Here is a 19,300-nt window from a genome sequence, read left to right as displayed (position 1 = left end):
AAGACAGGGTAACCAGCACATGGATTAACAAGGAGAGTGACCAAGCGCTCTAGATGAAAGCATACCTGCACAGCTACTACCTGTACTGACAAAGGTACGGGAAAAATGTAATCCACTCCCACCATATAATGCCACATCCTGTTTTTTTAAATTGAGTATTCAGTCACAGTATATAGAAGCTTACCTATTGAGAATCACTGCCAAGTACTTGAACAAGTTTACTTGGCATTCAATCATCTTCCTGGCTTTGTGGTGACAACTCCTTTGTGAGACAACACTTGCATGTTGTCCTCTGACCTCCACACACACGTAGTGATGCATGTACATACACAATAGACTTTCTTTTAAATTGAAAATACACACCTTTAATAGCAGGACTCAGGAGGCAGAGGCAGGCAGATCTCTGAGTTCGAGGCTAGCCTACTCTTCATATTAAGTTCCTGATGACCCAGGACTATATAAAGAAGTCTTGTCTCAAAACAAAACCCAGAAAATGTAATAAGGTTATGGCATTCATCAGTAATGAACTGAAACGTTTCTCTTGCTGCTGCTTTGCTTTCACCTCAAAGGAAGGGAATTAATTCTGTGAATTCAGATCATGCCCTCCAAACAATTACTGTACCAGCATTAAGAAATGCTGTTAAGGGCTAGAGCAATGGCTTAGCCGTTAAGAACACTAACTGCTCTTCCAGAGGACCTGAGTTTGATTCCCAGCACTCACATGGCAGCCAACAACCATCTGTAACTCCAGTTCCAGGGAGATCTGATGCCCTCTTCTGGCCTTTCTGGACACTGCACACATGATGCACACATACACACAAGCAAAATACCCATACACATAAAAAATAAATGTACAAAAAAGAGAAAGATGCCACCATGGATTGAGACTATGGCTCTGTGCTAGAGTTTTTTGTTTTGTTTTGTTTTTTGGAGGGGTTCTTTGTGTAGCACTGGCTGTCCTGGAACTTACTCTGTAGACCAGGTTGGCCTCAAACTCAGATCTGCTTGCCTCTGCCTCCCAAAACGCTGAACAAAAGGTATGTGCCACCACACCCAGCAAGAGCATTTTAGCTTTTAAGATTTGTGATGGTTGTGATGAACAGCTACCATGTGGGTATAGAAATCAAACCCCTGACCTATGGAAGGCACAGCAAGTGCTTTGTAACTGTGGAGCCATCTTTCCACCCCAGCATTAGAGGTCTTATCTACCCCAGCACCAAAGAGAGTGGTCTTATCTACCCCCCCAGTACCAAAGAGAGTAAGAGATACTACCATATTTTAAAAACTGGTAACTTCTGGGCTGGTAAGGTTGATCAGTAGATAGAGGTGCTTGCCGCCAAACCCAATGAGCTGATTTCAATCTCTGAGACCCACATGGTGGAAGGAGAGAACTGACTTACATATTGTCCTCTGACCTTCAGGTGCATGCAGTGGCCTGTGCAAGCCCACAAGCCTATGTGTAGTAACTTTTTTTAAATATAGCTTCAGCTGGAGAACTTCTGTATACCGTAGTGTGATATAAAGGCCTCAGAGATGGTAAGTTACCACCGAAAGTGGCTATCATACACTAGATATGACATTTGCTAAATTTAAGCACTACATTATTTTGTGCATGAATATTATATTTTCAAAGGTAACTATAAGGTATAGTTAAGCAAACTGTTGATCATTAATATACAAGAAAGTATTCCCATGATTTTTATGTGGAGCTAGAGTCCACAAAGCTTGTTGCATGAGTATTTTTAAAAGCAAACAATTCAAGTACACTCAAAATAACAAAGATGTTTAACATTTACTACATAAAGTCAACACTAAAATTTGTTATATATTTAAATAGCTCTGATTTCTCACGAGAAAATTTTATAACTAATTGTTTCATACAAAAGTAGTTTATTAAATATGAGACCATAAACATATCTAACATGTTAATGAAAAAAATTGTACATCTGTTATGTATACTACAGTAAATATGTATACTAATTTTTCCTCTCAAGTAATAAAAAAAATCACTTCTATTTTATGTTCATTCAAATTTTCATTTAATTTCTATTTACATTCATTCACTCTGAAATCAAATTTCTTAATACAGTAAACTAAATACAAGATGAAAAGCGGAAAAGGTGTTGCCCTCAGAGCGCTCCTAATAAGGCAGCTAAAGAACTTACTTAATAGATGCAAAGCCAACTTGGGGTAGAAGCAAACACAGTTTAAACAGCAAACACTGTCAGAAACCCATCTTTAGATGCTTCTCCAGAGAACCCAGGGAAATAATACTTGTGCTGTAGTGTTGAGTCCCATGAGGAAAGTACTGTATTAACCAGCAACAGACCACAGGTCCTGTGTGACAAATGCCATGATTGTTTTGTCCAGCTAGCTAGTATCTGTTCCTACAATACATGCAGATGTTTGGACATTGAATCTTTTGAGATACTAATCATTTTCAAAGCCTCAAAATCCATTCTTCATAAATTCAACATTTCTCATGAGAATAATCTTTGATCTAGCCCTTGTAAGCGAGGAAATATACAACTAACTGAACAGTTTTAAAAAGGTCCTATATTAATTATGATATCCAAGGCTCAAGATATTAATACTAAGATATGTTTTGTTTATAGTTGTTACCTATAGTACAGAATGTTGAATTTATGGAGTCTCGCATACGCATCCTCCTTTCCCCAAATCTCAAACTATCTTCTAGTTCAAAAACAGTATGGAAAAAAAAAAATCCTTGAAGTTAAGATCATAAAAGGGGAAGAAATAACATAGTTTTCCTAAAGGTCTGGTTCAAGTTCAGTAATTAATACACTGTTAATCACAGCTGGTATATAAATCCCAGTTTAGTTATTCTGTAACATTACAAACCTTATAAAACAAATTTAGTAAACTTCAGTTCAGTGAGTACATTTTAATTAAAAAACAGCATGTAGAAAATAAAAAAATATCCTGTAATTGCTGATTTTAAAGAAAATAATCAAGTAATAAAAGAAAAAGCACTTCATCTTTTTTATACACTTACCTGGTATAAGCATGAATGCTCTCTTAGAAACTCAAACTAGTATTGGCATATACTTTAAATTATGCTTCAGTTTTTACAAATAAATACAGAGTAGGCCATATTGCATAGGCGTGTGCTTTCTGTCTGTGACACTCCCGTGACACCTGACATGTTTTCACAGTCATAGTAGGGATATCCATTTATGAAACAATTTCTCAATAAACTTGCCACAGCGTGAGAAATCAATTTCACTTAATAAATGTTGTGATAGAAAAGCTATATATTTGTGTAGATGGAAGGTGTATAATTAATGCTTTCTAGGCAAACAAGTTGCAGTATTTGCCTCTATTGCTGGCAGTACTAATATGAAACAGTTTAACTACGGGGTGGTCACAGTGCACATATTACTAGCAACTACTGAGGAGGAATTGTTTGGTGTAAAAGTTTTACTGGAATTTGCCAGGCAGTCAATGCTATAGTTAGTAAACACATTGGAAACAGGTATCAGAGTAGCACAAGCCATTTGCAGTCTGAAATGATTCCTATATGCATCATCATAGGTTATTTTTTTGGGGGGGGTCATTTTTTTAAAGATACCACAAGCTGTCAAAGAACAAAGACCTTTACAATTTCTGCCCTTAATCATCACCGCAGCTCTTTATCTACTGCTGCAATTACAAAGTTCTCAAAAGGCAGCAGTCAGAGATCCAGGAGTGAGAACTGAGACGAGAAAAAACTTCTGTCCAAAGATAGACTTTTATCAATTCTTTCATTTACTGCCACAATCGAAAGGCCATATTTCCAACTGTCATTTTTTTTTTTAGGACTTTTATATATTTCATATATGTGGGTATGTTGTCCGAATGCTATGCACACCAGAAGAGGGCATCTGATCCCATGAGACTGCCATTTGACAACTGTGAGCCACCATGTGGGTGCCAGGAATTGAACTCGGAACCTCTGGAGGCAAAGCCAGTATTCTTAACCGTTGAGCCATCTCTCCAGCCCCTCAGGGTTCTATTTTTGCTCACTATTAAAATTTCCTCTCATCTCACTTCAATTGCAATTTAAAGAAGCAAGGTCTTAGTCATTCCTGACTGACTGACGTGCATAAGGAATTTATGGCTTGAATCCTATGAAGAACACAGCAAGAGCATCTGCGTAAAGAAATCCTAGGGCTGCAACTATACCAAATGAGCTGCACAGACTGGAGACATAAAGACCAACCAAGTGAAGTGACGAGACCTGCAGTGTGACCATCTACCTGGACCAGTATGCACTGAAGTATAGTTTATAAAGCTCTGCAGAGAAGAAACCCTCTCACCAGCTAGTCATGGAAATGCTCCTTAAGGCAGGAAATATTTAAGAAAGGTAAAATTACCTTTATTTTTTATTCTTTGAACCTGTAAATCACTTATGTAGATTTTGTTACAATTTCAAAAACAATGTCTGGTTAACATGTTTCCTAAATTAAGCCACTAAGTTTTCTTATTCACTATGGAAGACATTCATCAAAAGGCCATCAAATATTTTTACAATTAAAAATGTAGCCCCAGTATCAGAGGGAAAAAACACCATTTTTTTCTTTTTTAAACTCTGGAGGGAAAAATGTTAAGGAAGGTAAACAGCAAAAACAGTTCAAAGTAAAACTGAGAACCTTACCAATGTGCTGAGAAGAGACAGACGAGGGTGGCCCCTCTTCCCTGCAGGTCTCTATCTCCCCTTGCTTACTGCCCTAGTCACATACTATAGCCTGACTCTCTTCTGTCCTTCCTTGGCATGGGCTTGACCCAAATACTGGGATAACAACAGGTGGCCATTTTTTTCCCAGTGTAGTGCAGGCCCAGGACAAGGATGCAATGTAGAACATGTAACTTCTGCCTGTCCCAAGGCTTGCAGTTAAGCCTAGCACACAGCAGTACTGCAAGTAGAAATGATTAAACAGACTTTTTTTTTCTTCTAGTATTACAGACAGGTATTGCAGATAGGTTACTAAAACAAAAAACGAAAAACACCCCAGGTCCACCCCAAGCCCTCACGAGAGCCACAGCTGTGGTTAACAATGATTCATTTGCATTTTATTTCATCAAGAGAAGAAACAGAAGCTGGCTTTCTTCACACCAACCAATAATTTTGCATTTTAAAGTTTGGGATGTTTTCCATAATGAGCTGAATCAAAAATCTATTTGAAAAATATATATTTATATAAAAAAAAGATTCAGGTTGTTTGCACGTAAAACATCAATCAATAAGTTTCATTTGTCTTTGATTCCGTGTTGCTGGAAAAAGTTTAACAAAGCTTGCATGCTAATTTGTCCTTAGTTGCAAGTATTACAGGCAATCTCATACTTTGCCTATGAAAGGATAACCCTTCTTTGACATCTCCAGGCTTCAACGGTGATTCAGAAGCAACATCCTACCCTTAATACTGTCGGTTTGGAGCCATCAACTTGAAAACCCTTGCTAATGCTGAGATGTTGCTTGACAGGAACTAGTCAATGGATGTGTCTGTGGGTTCCACAATACTATTTTGCTTGAGTTTTTTTGTTGTTTGTTTGTTTGTTTTGTGGGTTTATTTTTTTGCACCATTGATTGAGTTTTTAAAATCCATGTTTATTTTTTCCTCCATCCAAAGCAATCTAGGTTACTGTGCTGACTTTTTAAGTCTGCCATTTTGATTCTCATTTTATCTTGCAGGATGTTCACACATCCCTCCCCCGATTTTTGTTTTCTTTTTGCATCAATAAAAGCATTGTTTCGTCATAGATTCATACGCAGGTGCTCTGGCCGTTTGGAGATCATAGGAAAAGCTTGTTTTTTGTATGGCCCAGAGTTCGGCTGTCGGATTGGAAGTGGTGCTGACGCCTCCCCGCTCATTGTCACATCCATCTGCTCTATCCCACTTGTTTCCATCGGGTACTCCACAGGTGTCTGAGAATTTGCCGTGCTGGCTGAAGCACCTCGTCCCCAGAAATCCCCAGGAGAGAATTTGACTGGGCTTTAAGACAAAGAAGAGCTGTCACTCATTTGTCTCAAGGATCATCTTAACAGGAACTATTGCCCTCATGTTTAAAGGTAGGGTGATGTGACTTTATTTTCATGTAGACTGTCACAAAGGCAAAAGCTGAGCATCTCTCCCCTAGACTAATAGCTAGTATGTCCTCTGCACTTGACCCCAGAGCCCCTAATGGCATGCTGTTAAATCCTTTTACTTTCCCACTTAGAACAACTGCCCAGTGCACTGAAAATAAAGTACTTCCCCACACCTCTGCCATTTTCTTCACTTACCACACTCCAGGAACTCCGATTCTTATTTCCAAGAAAAAGCATGTTTCCCCAGGGGCTTTTGTACTGGCTGCTCTTCTCCCTGCAATACTTCAGTAACTTCTTTTCCTTGCATAGCTAGCTTTCTCCTTATTCCTAGAAGTTACTTCACCAGGGAGGCCATGCTGACCACAGTTAGTGGAAGGCTCCTCATTTTCCTTTGCTTTCTACTACTACCTTTTTTTTTTTTTTTTTAAATGTGCACACATGTGCGCAGGTATACTTGGCATAACTTGGTAGGTACATACATTTGTGTATATTTCTGTCTTGGTTTATTATGACCCCTGCTTGAATCATCAGAAAGGAACAATTCTATATTATATATAACACATATATATTCACATACAGCACATATGAAATGTTGATAAATGCATAAACAGGACATTTATTATGGGAAAACTATATGATGTATATCCTTTAAATATAAAATATAGATGTGCTTACATTAGGCAAAATATGACAGACTTTTTATTTATGTAACTTATATGCATTTCTTTTTTTGTTTTTTTTAGAGACCAGGTTTCTCTGTGTTGTTTTGGTGCCTGTCCTGGAACTCATTCTGTAGACCAGGCTGGCCTCGGACTCACAGAGATCGATCTGGGTCTGTCTCCTGAGTGCTGGGATTAAAGGCGTGCGCCACGACTGCCCAGCGCATTTCTTAAGCTATATTCTTCTAGGCTTCAAAAAATGTTTTCCTTGCAAGCACAAGGCCCTCAATTTAATACTCAGAACCTACGTAAGAAAAAGTGGGTATTGTGGTGCATGGCGGTAATCCCAGCACTGGAGACAAACAGGTTTCCTGGCCCTCCCTGGCCAGTCAGCCTAACTAACATAGGAGACAAGTTTCAGGCCAGTGAGAGAGGTGGAAACTGCCTGAGGAGCACCACCCAAGGCTGTCTTCTGTATGCACCTGCACCTGCATACACATGAACACGCATACAAGTACATAAACACGAGAAGAGAGTAGGGAGTGAAATACCTGACAGGCGTTCGTGGGCTACCAATAAATCTTCGAGGTGATCGGATTTTTGGTTCAAAGGAAAACTTTTCTTTCACACTTTCAAGTACAGACGGGGCCACATATGTAAAACCCTGAAAAACAGCAACAGTGTACTACGGGGTGACATTCTGTCATACACATCAAGAAAATGGCTCTTTAGTCTGACACGCCAACACAATGATGTATAACTAAAATCAACAATGTGTATATTCTTCCAAATCCATGATCTCATTTTTATACCTTCTGAGTTTTGTAAGACAGGGTCTGTGTACCACTGGTTGACCTGGAACTCACTCTGCAGGCCAGGCTGGCCTCAAATGCACAGAGATCCACCTGCCTCTCTCTGCTTCTTGAGTGCTGGGATTAAAGGTGTGCACCACCACAATCACATTTTTATACTTTTTAAAGTCTCATATGCTAGCTAACAAAATTTTACCCAATCGTTAGCAGTAGGGGGGAAAAAACCCAACAGGAAAAATGTGGCTTGCACATTAAAATGTTGACTATAAAGATAAACATTAATTGGTACACTGTCAGCCACACATTGTTTATATATGTGTGTGTGTGTATACACACATACCCATATTTATAAAATGTGCTAGGATTAATACTTCCAAAACAGTTCCTCATAACTAAGCCAAGGTAAAATTAGAGTTCTCCTACTTAGCATGTGTGACTTTTCCACTTTCTCATTAGTAATTGTGTAGAATTTTAAAAATTCTGTATATGTATGTATGTCTGTCTGTGTGTAGGTATGTGCATGTGAGTACAGATGCCTGAGGACATGAGGTATCAGATCCTTTGAGACTTCATTACATGCAGTTGTGAGCCACCTAACATAGATGCTGGGAGCTAAACTCCGGTTCCTCTGAAAGAGTGTGACACTATTAATCACTGAGCCATAGATTTTTTTTTTTTTTTTTTTTTTGGTGACCAGTGCCAACATTATGACAGTCTTCTTGTACAGGGCACAGATTCTGCTGTATTAATTTCAGATCAGGTTGAACCTTGCTGTTAAGTTCTAGTCTCTCATTTTGCTGCTGCATGTTCCTTTGTTCAGCCACTGGTCTACTGCCTACCTGCTCTCCTGCTCCATCTTAGCTGAGTGAGCATTATGTATTACAGTAAACAAGGCTCAGCAGGCTCCGGGTGGAGCCCCAATCTCAGAGGCCATTCCTCTGTATATTCTGGTGGGCTAAAGACAAAGTTGCATCTTATTCAATTTTTAAATTTCAATTTTTTTTTTTCTTCTTTCGAGACAGGGTTTCTCTGTGTTGTTTTGGTACCTGTCCTGGAACTCACTCTGTAGACCAGGCTGGCCTCGAACTCACAGAGATCCGCCTGCCTCTGCCTCCTGAGTGCTGGGATCAAAAGTGTGCACCACCACTGCCCAATCAAATTTCCATTAATTTTTAATGAGATCTCATCATACATTAAATATCTGTTAAACTTGAGGTTGTTAGAACTGAAATAAATATACAGGTAAATGGGATCTTAATGGGTTTATTTAGTTATTTTTGGCTGCTAAATATATGCTCTCAGGTGAGCTATGCCCATCACTACTTTTAGATTAATTTCTAAAGAGACTTTAGACTAGAGATAAAGCACACAGACACCTCTTCAATGAAAACTAATACATTTATTATAAAAAATGAATCAATGTTTTGCTATCAAATATTAATAATTAACATTACAAATCCCCTGCAGAGTCAGGGTGATAGTAACCATAATTTTTTTGTTCTTGTTTTTTTGAAACAGGTTATCTCTGTGTAGTCATCTGACTTGGAACTCAGTCTGTAGACCAGGCTGGTCTTGAACTCAGAGACCTACCTGCCTCTGCCTCAGGAGTGCTGGGATTAAAGGCATGTGCTATCACCACCCGGCAATATCCGTAATTTATGGTAAGTGTTTTGGGAATGAAAGAGTTCTACTCTGATTAATGTTTGTTTGTGATGCTAAGCCAAAAATCATTTCAAATAACTAGCACTCAACCAAACATGAATCACTCCATAGAATCAAATATTCTTTCTGTAATTTCTAAAATGGAATGTTAGATTATGAAAGTCATTTTGTAGGGACCAGTAAGTTACCAAGGAAATGGATTAAAAGCAAAGTCACCCAGGTTTCCCACATGAACTTCTCATTGATCATCCTCCATACTTGAATTTCCTATGGCTGCTTGGAAACTGCACTTACCAGAAAGACCTGGTTGGCACTTTCACTGAGAGTTGAGTCATCCGGGCTGTCAACGGGTGTCTGACGTGTAAACTTTGAATCAAACTGACTCACATCCTCTTCAGATTGCTTTATAAGAACAAAATTATTAGAAAATGGTGAACAGTCTATATTACTGCTATCAATCAAAGGTGCCACAAGCCCTATACTCTGCACAGAATAATCTTAGGAGCCACAGACAAGGAAACAAAATGTAGGTAGAAAGAGTGCCAACCATTTTTTATTTTTATTGTTTATAATATGCAGGTGTTTTGACTGTATGTATATCTGCACATCACATGTGAGCCCGGTACACACAGAGGCCAGAAGAGGGTGTTGGATCCCCTAGAACTGCAGTTACAGATGGCTGTGAGCCACCATGTGGAAGCTGGGAATCTTTCCAACCCCACAACATCATCTTTTTGTGTGTGTTTGGTGCCTGAGTTCAAACCTAGGGCTTTATACTTGCTAGGCAAATATTGTACCGGTAGCCAAAGCCTACATCTTCAAATTTTATATATGAATTAAATAGATTTTCATATAAAACTATCCTGATTAAAATTCTATCAATTTCCCCCTCATAGCTCTTTAGTGTATCTAGTCCAGTCAATAAATTCCTAGAAATAATTTGTTCTGTGGCCACTGGATGTCTACAGTGAGTCTGGATAACTACTGAAGAAGAGTTCAAACAAATCACAGATAGAAGATGATGCAGTTAGCAGCTCAGGATCTAGCTCAATGGTAAAGCACTTGCCTGGGTGTATGCAATTCCCTGGTGTAAGCACCCCAGCACCAAACCCTCCCTAATCCAGAAAGTGTCCTGAATTCTTCTTGTGGATTATTTCACCCCTTATAATTCTAAAGAAATAGTTTATTCTGAGTATATTTTCTTGTTAAGGAATAGTATCATCTAAGTTCTAACAACCAGATTCCTTTAATTTTTCTTTCATGGTGTGTCTTAGTCAGACTCATGGGACAAATATAGGAAATAAATATCAATTTAAAAATATGATTTAGCCGGGCGGTGGTGGCGCACACCTTTGATCCTAGCACTTGGGAGACAGAGCCAAGCAGATCACTGAGTTCGAGGCCAGCCTGAGCTACAAGCGAGTTGCAGGGAAGGCTCCAAAGCTACGCAGAGAAACCCTCTCTTGGAAAAAAAAAAAAAAAGGAAGCCAGAAGCCAGGTGGTAGTAGCACATGTCTTTAATCCCAGCACTCAGGAGGCAGAGGTAGGCCTGGTTGATAGAGTGAGTTCCAGGACAGCCATGACTATACAGAGAAACCCTGTCTTAAAGAAACAAAGCAAAAAACAAAATAAAACAAAAAATCAGAAAAATATTGCTAGAATGGATTGAAATATTAATATATTAAAACAACTGAGGAGCCAGGCAGCGGTGGCACACACCTTTAATCCCAGCATTTGGGAGGGAGAGCCAGGCGGATCTCTGTGAGTTCAAGGCCAGCCTGGGCTACAGAGTGAATTCCAGGAAAGACGCAAAACTATACAGAGAAATCCTGTCTCAAAAACCATAAAACAAACAAACAAACAAAAAAAAAAAACACCCTGAGTTCCTGACACTAAAAAAGTTATAATTCACTGTTTAATTCGGAAGATACTGAGAAACTATTTCATTATTTTGAAGAATAGTAAAGAGTCAAACATTTAGCCCGCCTTCCTGGTATCAACTATACCTAGGGTAACCAAACAATTGGTAAGTTTGTTTTATGAAAAAATTCTGGCAATAAAGAATGAGTAAGAGAGCCGGCGGTGGTGGCGCACGCCTTTAATCCCAGCACTCGGGAGGCAGAGGCAGGCGGATCTCTGTGAGTTCGAGGCAAGCTTGATGTATACAGTGAGTTCCAGGACAACCAGGGCTGTTACACAGAGAGACCTTGACTCAAAAAAACAAAGCAAAAAATAAGAGACTGAGGCCATTGTGTAAACTCTGAATGAGAACAGGGAACTGGACTGGGGTTTCTCACCTCAGTACTACTTACATTTGGGACTTGATTTAATTTTAATTTTTTATTTTATGTGTCTATGTGTTTGCTTTCATGTGTGCCTGTGCATCACATGCATGCCTGGTGCCTGCAGAGGACAGAAGAGGGTGTAGGATCCCCTAGAACTTGAGTTACAGACAGCTGTGAACCACCATATTAGTGCTGGGAGTGGAACTTTGGTCCTCTGAAGGAGCAGCCAGTACTCATTTTAACTGATGAGCCACCTCTCCTGTTTCTGGTAACTCTGTATTGTAGAGAGCTGCATGTATGTTGTAGGAACTAGGAGCAGGGCCCTCCTGCAATAATCAAAATGTTTCTAGACTTTGGTCCCAGGTTAAGAACTATTGACTTACAGGCATTCATCAGTGACTACTAACAGTCTAAGAGAAATAAAACTATAAGTTAGGCTCCTTGTCAAAGCATATAACATCAAGAGTTCCATCTGTATCAAATAAGTTCCTTAATCACCCAGTTTTGGGAAACAGATGAACATAGGAAATGACACTATGGGTATAAAATTAGCAAAATTAAAATGTAAGGAATTTGGGGGTGGAAAAATGGGTGGGCCATTAAGAGCACTGGCTACTCTTCCAAAACACCTGGGTTAGATTCCCATCATCCACATGGTGGCTCACAACCATCTCTAACTCCAATTCTAGGGGATCCAATACCCTCTTCTGACCTTCACAAGCATCAGGGATACACCCATCTACTGCATATCACATGTATGCACCAAAATACTCATACATACAAAATAAAAATTAAAACAAACACTTTTTTTAATCTTGAAGAATTCTACAGGACAGATGGCTCAGTTTCTTCAATGAATCTCCAGAAGAGATGAGAGGGGATATCTGTCTATAATAAGAGAACACCTAACAATGTACAAACTATGAATTCTTACTGAAAAACTGGGGAAGAAGGAAAATCAAAACAAACAAATGGTGAAATAGTCAACCTTGAGGTATGATGATGGCTTATTGTTTATGGGTTATTGTTTTTTTTTTTAAATACAAGATGACCTGGTCATTTCTTAAGTTGGGCAGTAGGTATCTGGCTGATTATCCTCCTTATAATTATATATACAGACAATTTAAGGTTTATTTTATTTATGAGTATTTTCTGTGCATGTATGGCTGTGTACTATGTACATGTCCTTGTGCCCTTGGAGGCTGGAAGGTGATGGATCCCCTGGAAGTGGAGTTAAGGATGATTGTGAGTTATCATATGGGTGCAAGGGCTAAAACTTGGGTCCTCTGCAAGAACAAGTCCTCTTAAGCAATGAGGCCATCTCTCCAGCCCTGTGTATGCTGACATTTTAAAGCAGGTCATCTTATGCTCTGTGACCAAATAATAATCAGCCTCATTATCCTCTTCCTCCACCTACATCCCAGGAAATGGAGAAAGTATATTTTCTCAGGTTCTGAAGCACAAGACAGAAGCTAAGTAAACACTAAGTTATTTAGCCACAGCTAAAGCATTTTTATAGACTGAACGATGTTCCCTCACCCTTATATTCATGTTGACATTCAAACACCTGGTTCCTCAGAAACTTATCTTATTTGGAAAGGGTTAGTGCAGATGTCATTAATAAAGACACTATCATATAGGAGAATACCACTATACCTGGTTTCTCTGAGATTTTTCTTATTTTAAAAAGTCACCAGCACTGAGGTGTCAGTGTAGAGTGGGAGGTCTTAGGTTCAACCCCTAGTACTGGAAAACAAGGGTTCTTGATCTCCCCTATTACATGCTTCCATATATACATACCAACAGAGGCTTAAAGGGAGGCTCCACCTTCCGAGCTAGAAGTTCTTCCCAGTTAATGTGTCTGAAAAATGGATGAGCCTAGAAAAAGTCAAGGGGGATGATTGAAATGATAGACCACTTTTTTGAAGTTACAAATCACAATATAAGCTAAACATATATGGATACACACATATAACCATCACAAATTAGCAAAATTAGCATTATGTTTCTCCCAAACACCAAACATCTCAATTCCTACTTGGACTTCTCCAGCATCCCCAGGACCAGCTCCAAGACGAGAAGCAGCGTTTCTTTTCAGCAGCTTTAGGGAAGAAAAGAAGCACTGATGAAAATCCTAAATTACTCAAATTGATTTTTTTTCCCTTTATAGAATGTGCTCCCTACTTGTGCTCAAGAAGATACAATTTATTAATACCAAATAATGTTTGAGAACAAAAGAACATCTTTTTTTTTTTTGGTTTTTCGAGACAGGGTTTCTCTGTGTAGCTTTGCGCCTTTCCTGGGACTCACTTGGTAGTCCAGGCTGGCCTCGAACTCACAGAGATCCGCCTGGCTCTGCCTCCCGAGTGCTGGGATTAAAGGCGTGCGCCACCACCGCCCGGCTCCAAAAGAACATCTTTTAAACATGTACTTTGCTTTAAAAAACTTGCAAGTCTTTTCTGTTTAGTATTTATGTATGACTCTAATCAAAATATACATTAAAGTATTAGATAAGGGAGGGCCTTATGAGGCCCCACCTTTCATGAAGGATCTATTGGCAGTTGATAGCTGCTGGGGGAAGGACAATTATGTCTTTGCGGTATGGCCACTAGTATACTGCCCATGCTCAAGTAGATGACTCCACACTCATAGTTATACAGGCAACACTAACTGGACTGCATAGGTTATTAAAAAAAAGAAGGAAAGCATGAAATTGGGAGGGTAAGTTTTGGAGGCATTAGAGGAAGTTGAAAAAGAAGGATGGAGGTGAAACTATACACACATAAAATTATCAAAGAATAAATAAAGTATTACTTATGAGCCGGGTGTACACTTTTAATCCCAGGATTCAGGAGACAGAAACAGGCAGATCTCTATTCTATGAGTTTGAATCCAGCCTGGTCTACATAGTGAGTCTCAAAAATCAAAACAAAAAAACCCCAAACAACAGGCATTTGTGCGTGCACCAAATTCTCTCATTTTAAGCCTTGCTGAGGGGTTGCCATTTAGGAGGCCTACCTTTTTAAGCAGATCTCGAGCTTCTTGTGTGAGGTAGGGAGGCAAATTAAGTTTACATTTGAGGATTTTGTCAATTGTTTTCTTTCTATTCTCTCCAGTGAATGGAGGCTAAGGGTAGAAAAGAGCAGATAAATTAGCATATAAAAACAAATCTTAAGTAACAATATTATCTAGTTCCTGAATTGGACAGTTACACACTGAGATAAGAAAACTGGCGTGGTGGTGCACGCCTTAAATCCTAGCACTCTGGAGGCAGAATGCTGATATGCGTGAGTTTGAGGCCAGCCTGATCTACAGAAAGCTTCAGGACACCCAGGGCTGTTACACAGAGAAACCATGTCTCAGGAAAAAAAAAAAAAGGAAGAAAAGAAAAAATGTTCAGAAACAGTTAACTCAGAGACTTGTGGCTTTAAGCAATGATCCGTAAGTAGCAATGCCCAGGAAGTCTGTGTAGTCAGTGTTCCCAGTTGTCCCTCTGTATTTCATTAAATTGCCATGACATAAGCCAGTCAATTTTTAAAATTTTTTTTAATTATGTGTACACGTGGTGTATGTGTGTTTTGGCATGTGTGTGTGGGTGCCTGTGAACGCCAGAGGCATCACATCCCTTGGAACTAGACATGGGAGGCTGTGAGGCACCTGATGTGATGCTGGGAACTGAACTAAGGCAGACTTCACCCTTCAACCACTGAGCCATCTCTCCAGCCCTACACAGGTCATTCAAATAAAAATAGTTTTTAAAAGTATGGAATCCCAGGACTGGAGAGATGGCTCAGCAGTTAAGAGCACTGGCTGCTCTTCCAGAGGATCCGGGTTCAATTTCCAAACCCATACAGTGGTTCACAGATGTCTGTAACCCCAGTTCCAAGGGATCTGGCACCCTCACATAGACAAACATGCAGGCAAAACATCAATGTACATAACATAAAAGTAAGTCTTTAGGAAAGAAGTATGAATTCCACAAAATCATAAGCTGCCACTAATGCTAAACCACTGATAAGAGCCTGGCGGTGGCGGTGGCGGTGGCACACACTTTTAATCCCAGCACTCGGGAGGCAGAAGCAGGAGGATCTTTGTGAATTCAAGGCCAGCCTGGTCTCTAGAGGGAGTTCCAGAACAGCCAGGGCTACACAGAGAAACCCTGTCTTGAAAAACAAAACAAAACAAAAACCTACTGCTAACAAATCTTGAGGCTTTGAAAATAACTCAACTAGGAACATGTTGTGAAAGCAGAGCAAAGCTCTCTCACTAGAATGTCTTAGTGACGCTTCAGCAGACTATAAACATGCAGCTTTTAATGTGCACCTACTGCTCCAGTCAGCATGTCATACATTAATGCTCCCAAACTCCACCAATCCACAGCACGATTGTGGCCACTTCTCATCAAGATTTCAGGGGCCCTTAAATGAGAAAAATAACATGGCTTAAAATTTACCCACTTTTATATCATCTGAATAAAATTATTAAACTAAGAAAACTAAGATACTATTTTAAACCAGGTAAAAGTTAGATATTACCCCCAAACCAGTTACATTTCTTTTAACATGCAGCTCTCACATGTATTCTATTGTTCCACAAAATGTGTGTGTGACTGTTCCATCATGGATAGATTCTTTGCATAGTCCAAAGTCTGTTAGTTTCACATGACCTGCAATGAAAGATCATAGCAAGATTATTCTGAGACTCTCAAGTACATATAGTATTTGAACATAGCAAACAGATAATTCCTCCTTCCATTTATCTTTTCCTTTCTAAAACTTTTCTTGAAGATGTCCACAACTAGGTGCCTTATCTATTATGGGTAGTAACTACTTAAAGATTGGGCAGTGCCAGTGATATAATCAATGCAGAAAGGAGAAAATACAGAAAATAATGAAGCTGTCTGTCTAAAGCTCTGGCTTTCCCTATATGCAGAATTCTTTCCATCCCGAGAGAGCTTCTTTGAAAGTCTGGCTTAAGTAATATATACCCCTAATAAACATTCTGTATTTAAACAAAAATCACAGCATACTTCAACTGTACTGTTTCTTCACAGTACACTTGAGAGTCCTTATAAACTCTTCACTCTCAGAAAGTCATTCTATCGCTTACTATGCCAAATGCTATCAGTTAGCAGAACAAATTCAATTATTTACTGCCAGTGAAGGAAAAGAACTAAAATTTGCATCAGATAATCATTTCTGTTCCAGAAGGTGGAATTCCACCTTACACAAAGATCATTTCAGATAAGTTCCTCTCAGCTGTCATTTAATTAACAAGTGGCTGAACAACACCAATGGCCCTATTTATTTTTCAAGGTTCCCTTCAGACAAAAGGCAATGGCTCATTTACTCAACTGTAAACATCTACATTCTGGTACAAAAGAAAAAACAGGGCCACATTTATCTTTTATTTTCTCATGTTTAAGATTTTATGCGTATGAGTAATTTTGCCCACATATATGCAAGTGCAGTATGTCTGCCTGGTCCTAAGTAAGCCGTAAGAGGGCTCAGGAACCTTGAAACTAGTTTCCAATTGTTGGGAACCAGTATGTGGTGCTAGAAACCCAAGTCTTTCTTCTGCACCTGGCCATAGCCTTTATTCTCACACAATCAAATGGTATATCCAAGTTTATGGATTAAAAAAGTTATTTTAGAGGCTGGAGAGATGGTTCAGCGGTTAAGAGCACTGGCTGCTCTTCCAGAGGTCCTGAGTTCAATTCCCAGCAACCACACGGTGGCTCACAACCATCTGTAATAAGATCTGGTGCCCTCTTCTGGCCTGTAGGCAGAACAATGCATACTTAATTAATAAATAAATCTTTTTTTAAAAAAGTTATTTTACTATTCCACCGTTCCTTTATTCTATCCTTTGCCTTAGAACTGAGAATCAGAAGGGTTGGGGCCATAGCTTGGTGGTAGCATGCACAAAGGGTTCAGTTTCCAGAACAGAAAAATAATTTTAAAGGAATACTTCAAAATCAACAACAAAGAATTCAGAATCAGAATCCAGGTTTGGGATGGGAAGATAGGAATAAGACATGGTTCCCACAATGTACTTTGTCAATTCTATCATTTTTCCATTAAAAACAAACAAGTTTTGTTTTTTCCTTTTTTTTTTTTTTTTTTTTTTTTGGTTTTTTGAGACAGGGTTTCTTTCTGTGTAGTTTTGTACCTTTCCTGGATCTTGCTCTGTAGACCAGGCTGGCCTCGAACTCACCAAGATCCGCCTGCCTCTGCCTCCCAAGTGCTGGGATTAAAGGCGTGAGTGGCTGCTACCACCACCCGGCCTTGTTTTTTCTTTAATTTAATTTCATATGTATGAGTATTTTGCCTAATGTATATATGAACACTACATGTGAGCCTGGTGCCAGCAAAAACCAGTTCCAGATTTCCTGGACAGACATTATAAGCCACCATGGGAACTAAACCCAGGTCCTTTGCAAGAACAGCAAATGCTCTTAACCACTGAGCCAGTTCTCTCGTCAGCCCCTTACAAACAAATTTTTAAAAACCACTATTTGGAACATTTATTTATTTATTTTTATTTATTCATTTTTTTCCAGAGCTGAGAACCAAACCCAGGGCCTTGCGCTTGGTAGGCAAGCGCTCTACCACTGAGCTAAATCCCCAACCTATTTTTATTTTTTTTAAGATTTATTTATTATGTATACAGAAGAGGGTGCCAGATCTCATTACAGATGGTTGTGAGCGACCATGTGGGTGCTGGGAATTGAACTCAGGACCTCTGGAAGAGCAGCCAGTGCTCTTAACCTCTGAGCCATCTCTCCAGCCCTAGCTGACTTATATAAATTTGTATATTCCTTATATATTTCTGTCTAAGAGTTTGCACTGGTTAACTATCTCATGAATCACCCTATGCAGACCTGAGGATCAGCAACCGTTGACAGCCTTGAAGATGCCTTGGTCTCCTAGTTTGCTGCTGTGTAAACTGCAGTCTTCCCAGTTCAGACTACAGCAGCAGAAATGGAGCTGCAGGCACATGCAGGTGCAGCCAACACTCCCTTTGCTATACCCACAGCTGTATAGAATTAGTCTCTCTGTATAACCTATGCCTATAAGGATTTTGTTATTGGGGCTGTATCAAATAATATGGTTCAATTTCAGTCTTTTTCTTCCTCAAACATTAGTTAAAATTTTGTTTTTAGCTGCATGTTGGTGTTCTACACATGTAATCCCAACACTTGGGGACGTTGAGGCACTAAGACCCTAACTAAGTTCGGTGCCAGCCAGCTATACAGCAAAACTATGTCTAAACAAACAAGTTTTGCTTCTACTACTTAGGCATTTTTGTCATTAAAAATCAATGGCATAAATCAAAATTAACATCTGAATTAGCTTTGGGGGTCACAACATTTTATATAAGAATTTATATAAGAATTTTTTTCTAAGTTGTAAAGAATGGCTAATCTTTTTAACTCTGTTTAAGCTCAATTATAAATACTAAAAGTACCAGCAAGTATTACGATATGATATATTCTGAAGGGGAAATATGCAACAAGAGAGAGAAACATGGGAGCCTTGAAAATGGCCATGATCTGTGTGGAAGGACTGTAAGCGGACTAGTTACTAAAGAATTGTTCATGATATAGCTCCACCTTGGTGATTAAGCATGATGTTCTCCGGCTTCAGGTCTCTGTAGATGATCCCCTTTTGATGTAAATGCCCCAAAGCCATGGAGATTTCAGCCAAGTAAAAGCTGGAAACAAAAGTGATTTAATAAAAATTTAAAAAGCAATCTACCCAAAGCAGTTTATGTATGGAATAAAATTCCTTG

General features: G+C 39.2%; 1 protein-coding gene across 3 annotated transcripts in view; it reads right to left on the bottom strand.

Annotated features, from left to right (window-relative positions):
• Nucleotides 1-4,354: 4,354 nt before the first annotated feature.
• The window catches only part of Rps6kb1 (ribosomal protein S6 kinase B1), a 43,542-nt gene continuing 28,596 nt past the window's right edge, over nt 4,355-19,300 (bottom strand). For all 3 annotated transcript variants that reach the window (XM_052759918.1, XM_052759919.1, XM_052759921.1), the window contains exons 7-15: nt 19,122-19,222; nt 16,082-16,172; nt 15,834-15,924; nt 14,525-14,632; nt 13,545-13,607; nt 13,307-13,384; nt 9,516-9,623; nt 7,299-7,411; nt 4,355-5,993 (exon numbers count right to left, since the gene is read on the bottom strand). In XM_052759918.1, coding sequence (XP_052615878.1) covers nt 5,756-5,993; nt 7,299-7,411; nt 9,516-9,623; nt 13,307-13,384; nt 13,545-13,607; nt 14,525-14,632; nt 15,834-15,924; nt 16,082-16,172; nt 19,122-19,222 — 991 coding nt within the window. In that variant the 3' untranslated portion in view covers nt 4,355-5,755. The remainder of the gene's footprint in view (nt 5,994-7,298; nt 7,412-9,515; nt 9,624-13,306; nt 13,385-13,544; nt 13,608-14,524; nt 14,633-15,833; nt 15,925-16,081; nt 16,173-19,121; nt 19,223-19,300) is intronic.

This window comes from Peromyscus californicus, unplaced genomic scaffold (genome assembly GCF_007827085.1).
Source record: "Peromyscus californicus insignis strain IS unplaced genomic scaffold, ASM782708v3 Scaffold_3__1_contigs__length_106647218, whole genome shotgun sequence".
Taxonomy (NCBI): Eukaryota; Metazoa; Chordata; class Mammalia; order Rodentia; family Cricetidae; genus Peromyscus; species Peromyscus californicus.
Note: the sequence above shows the minus strand (reverse complement) of the source record. Positions and strands in the feature narration are given on the sequence as shown.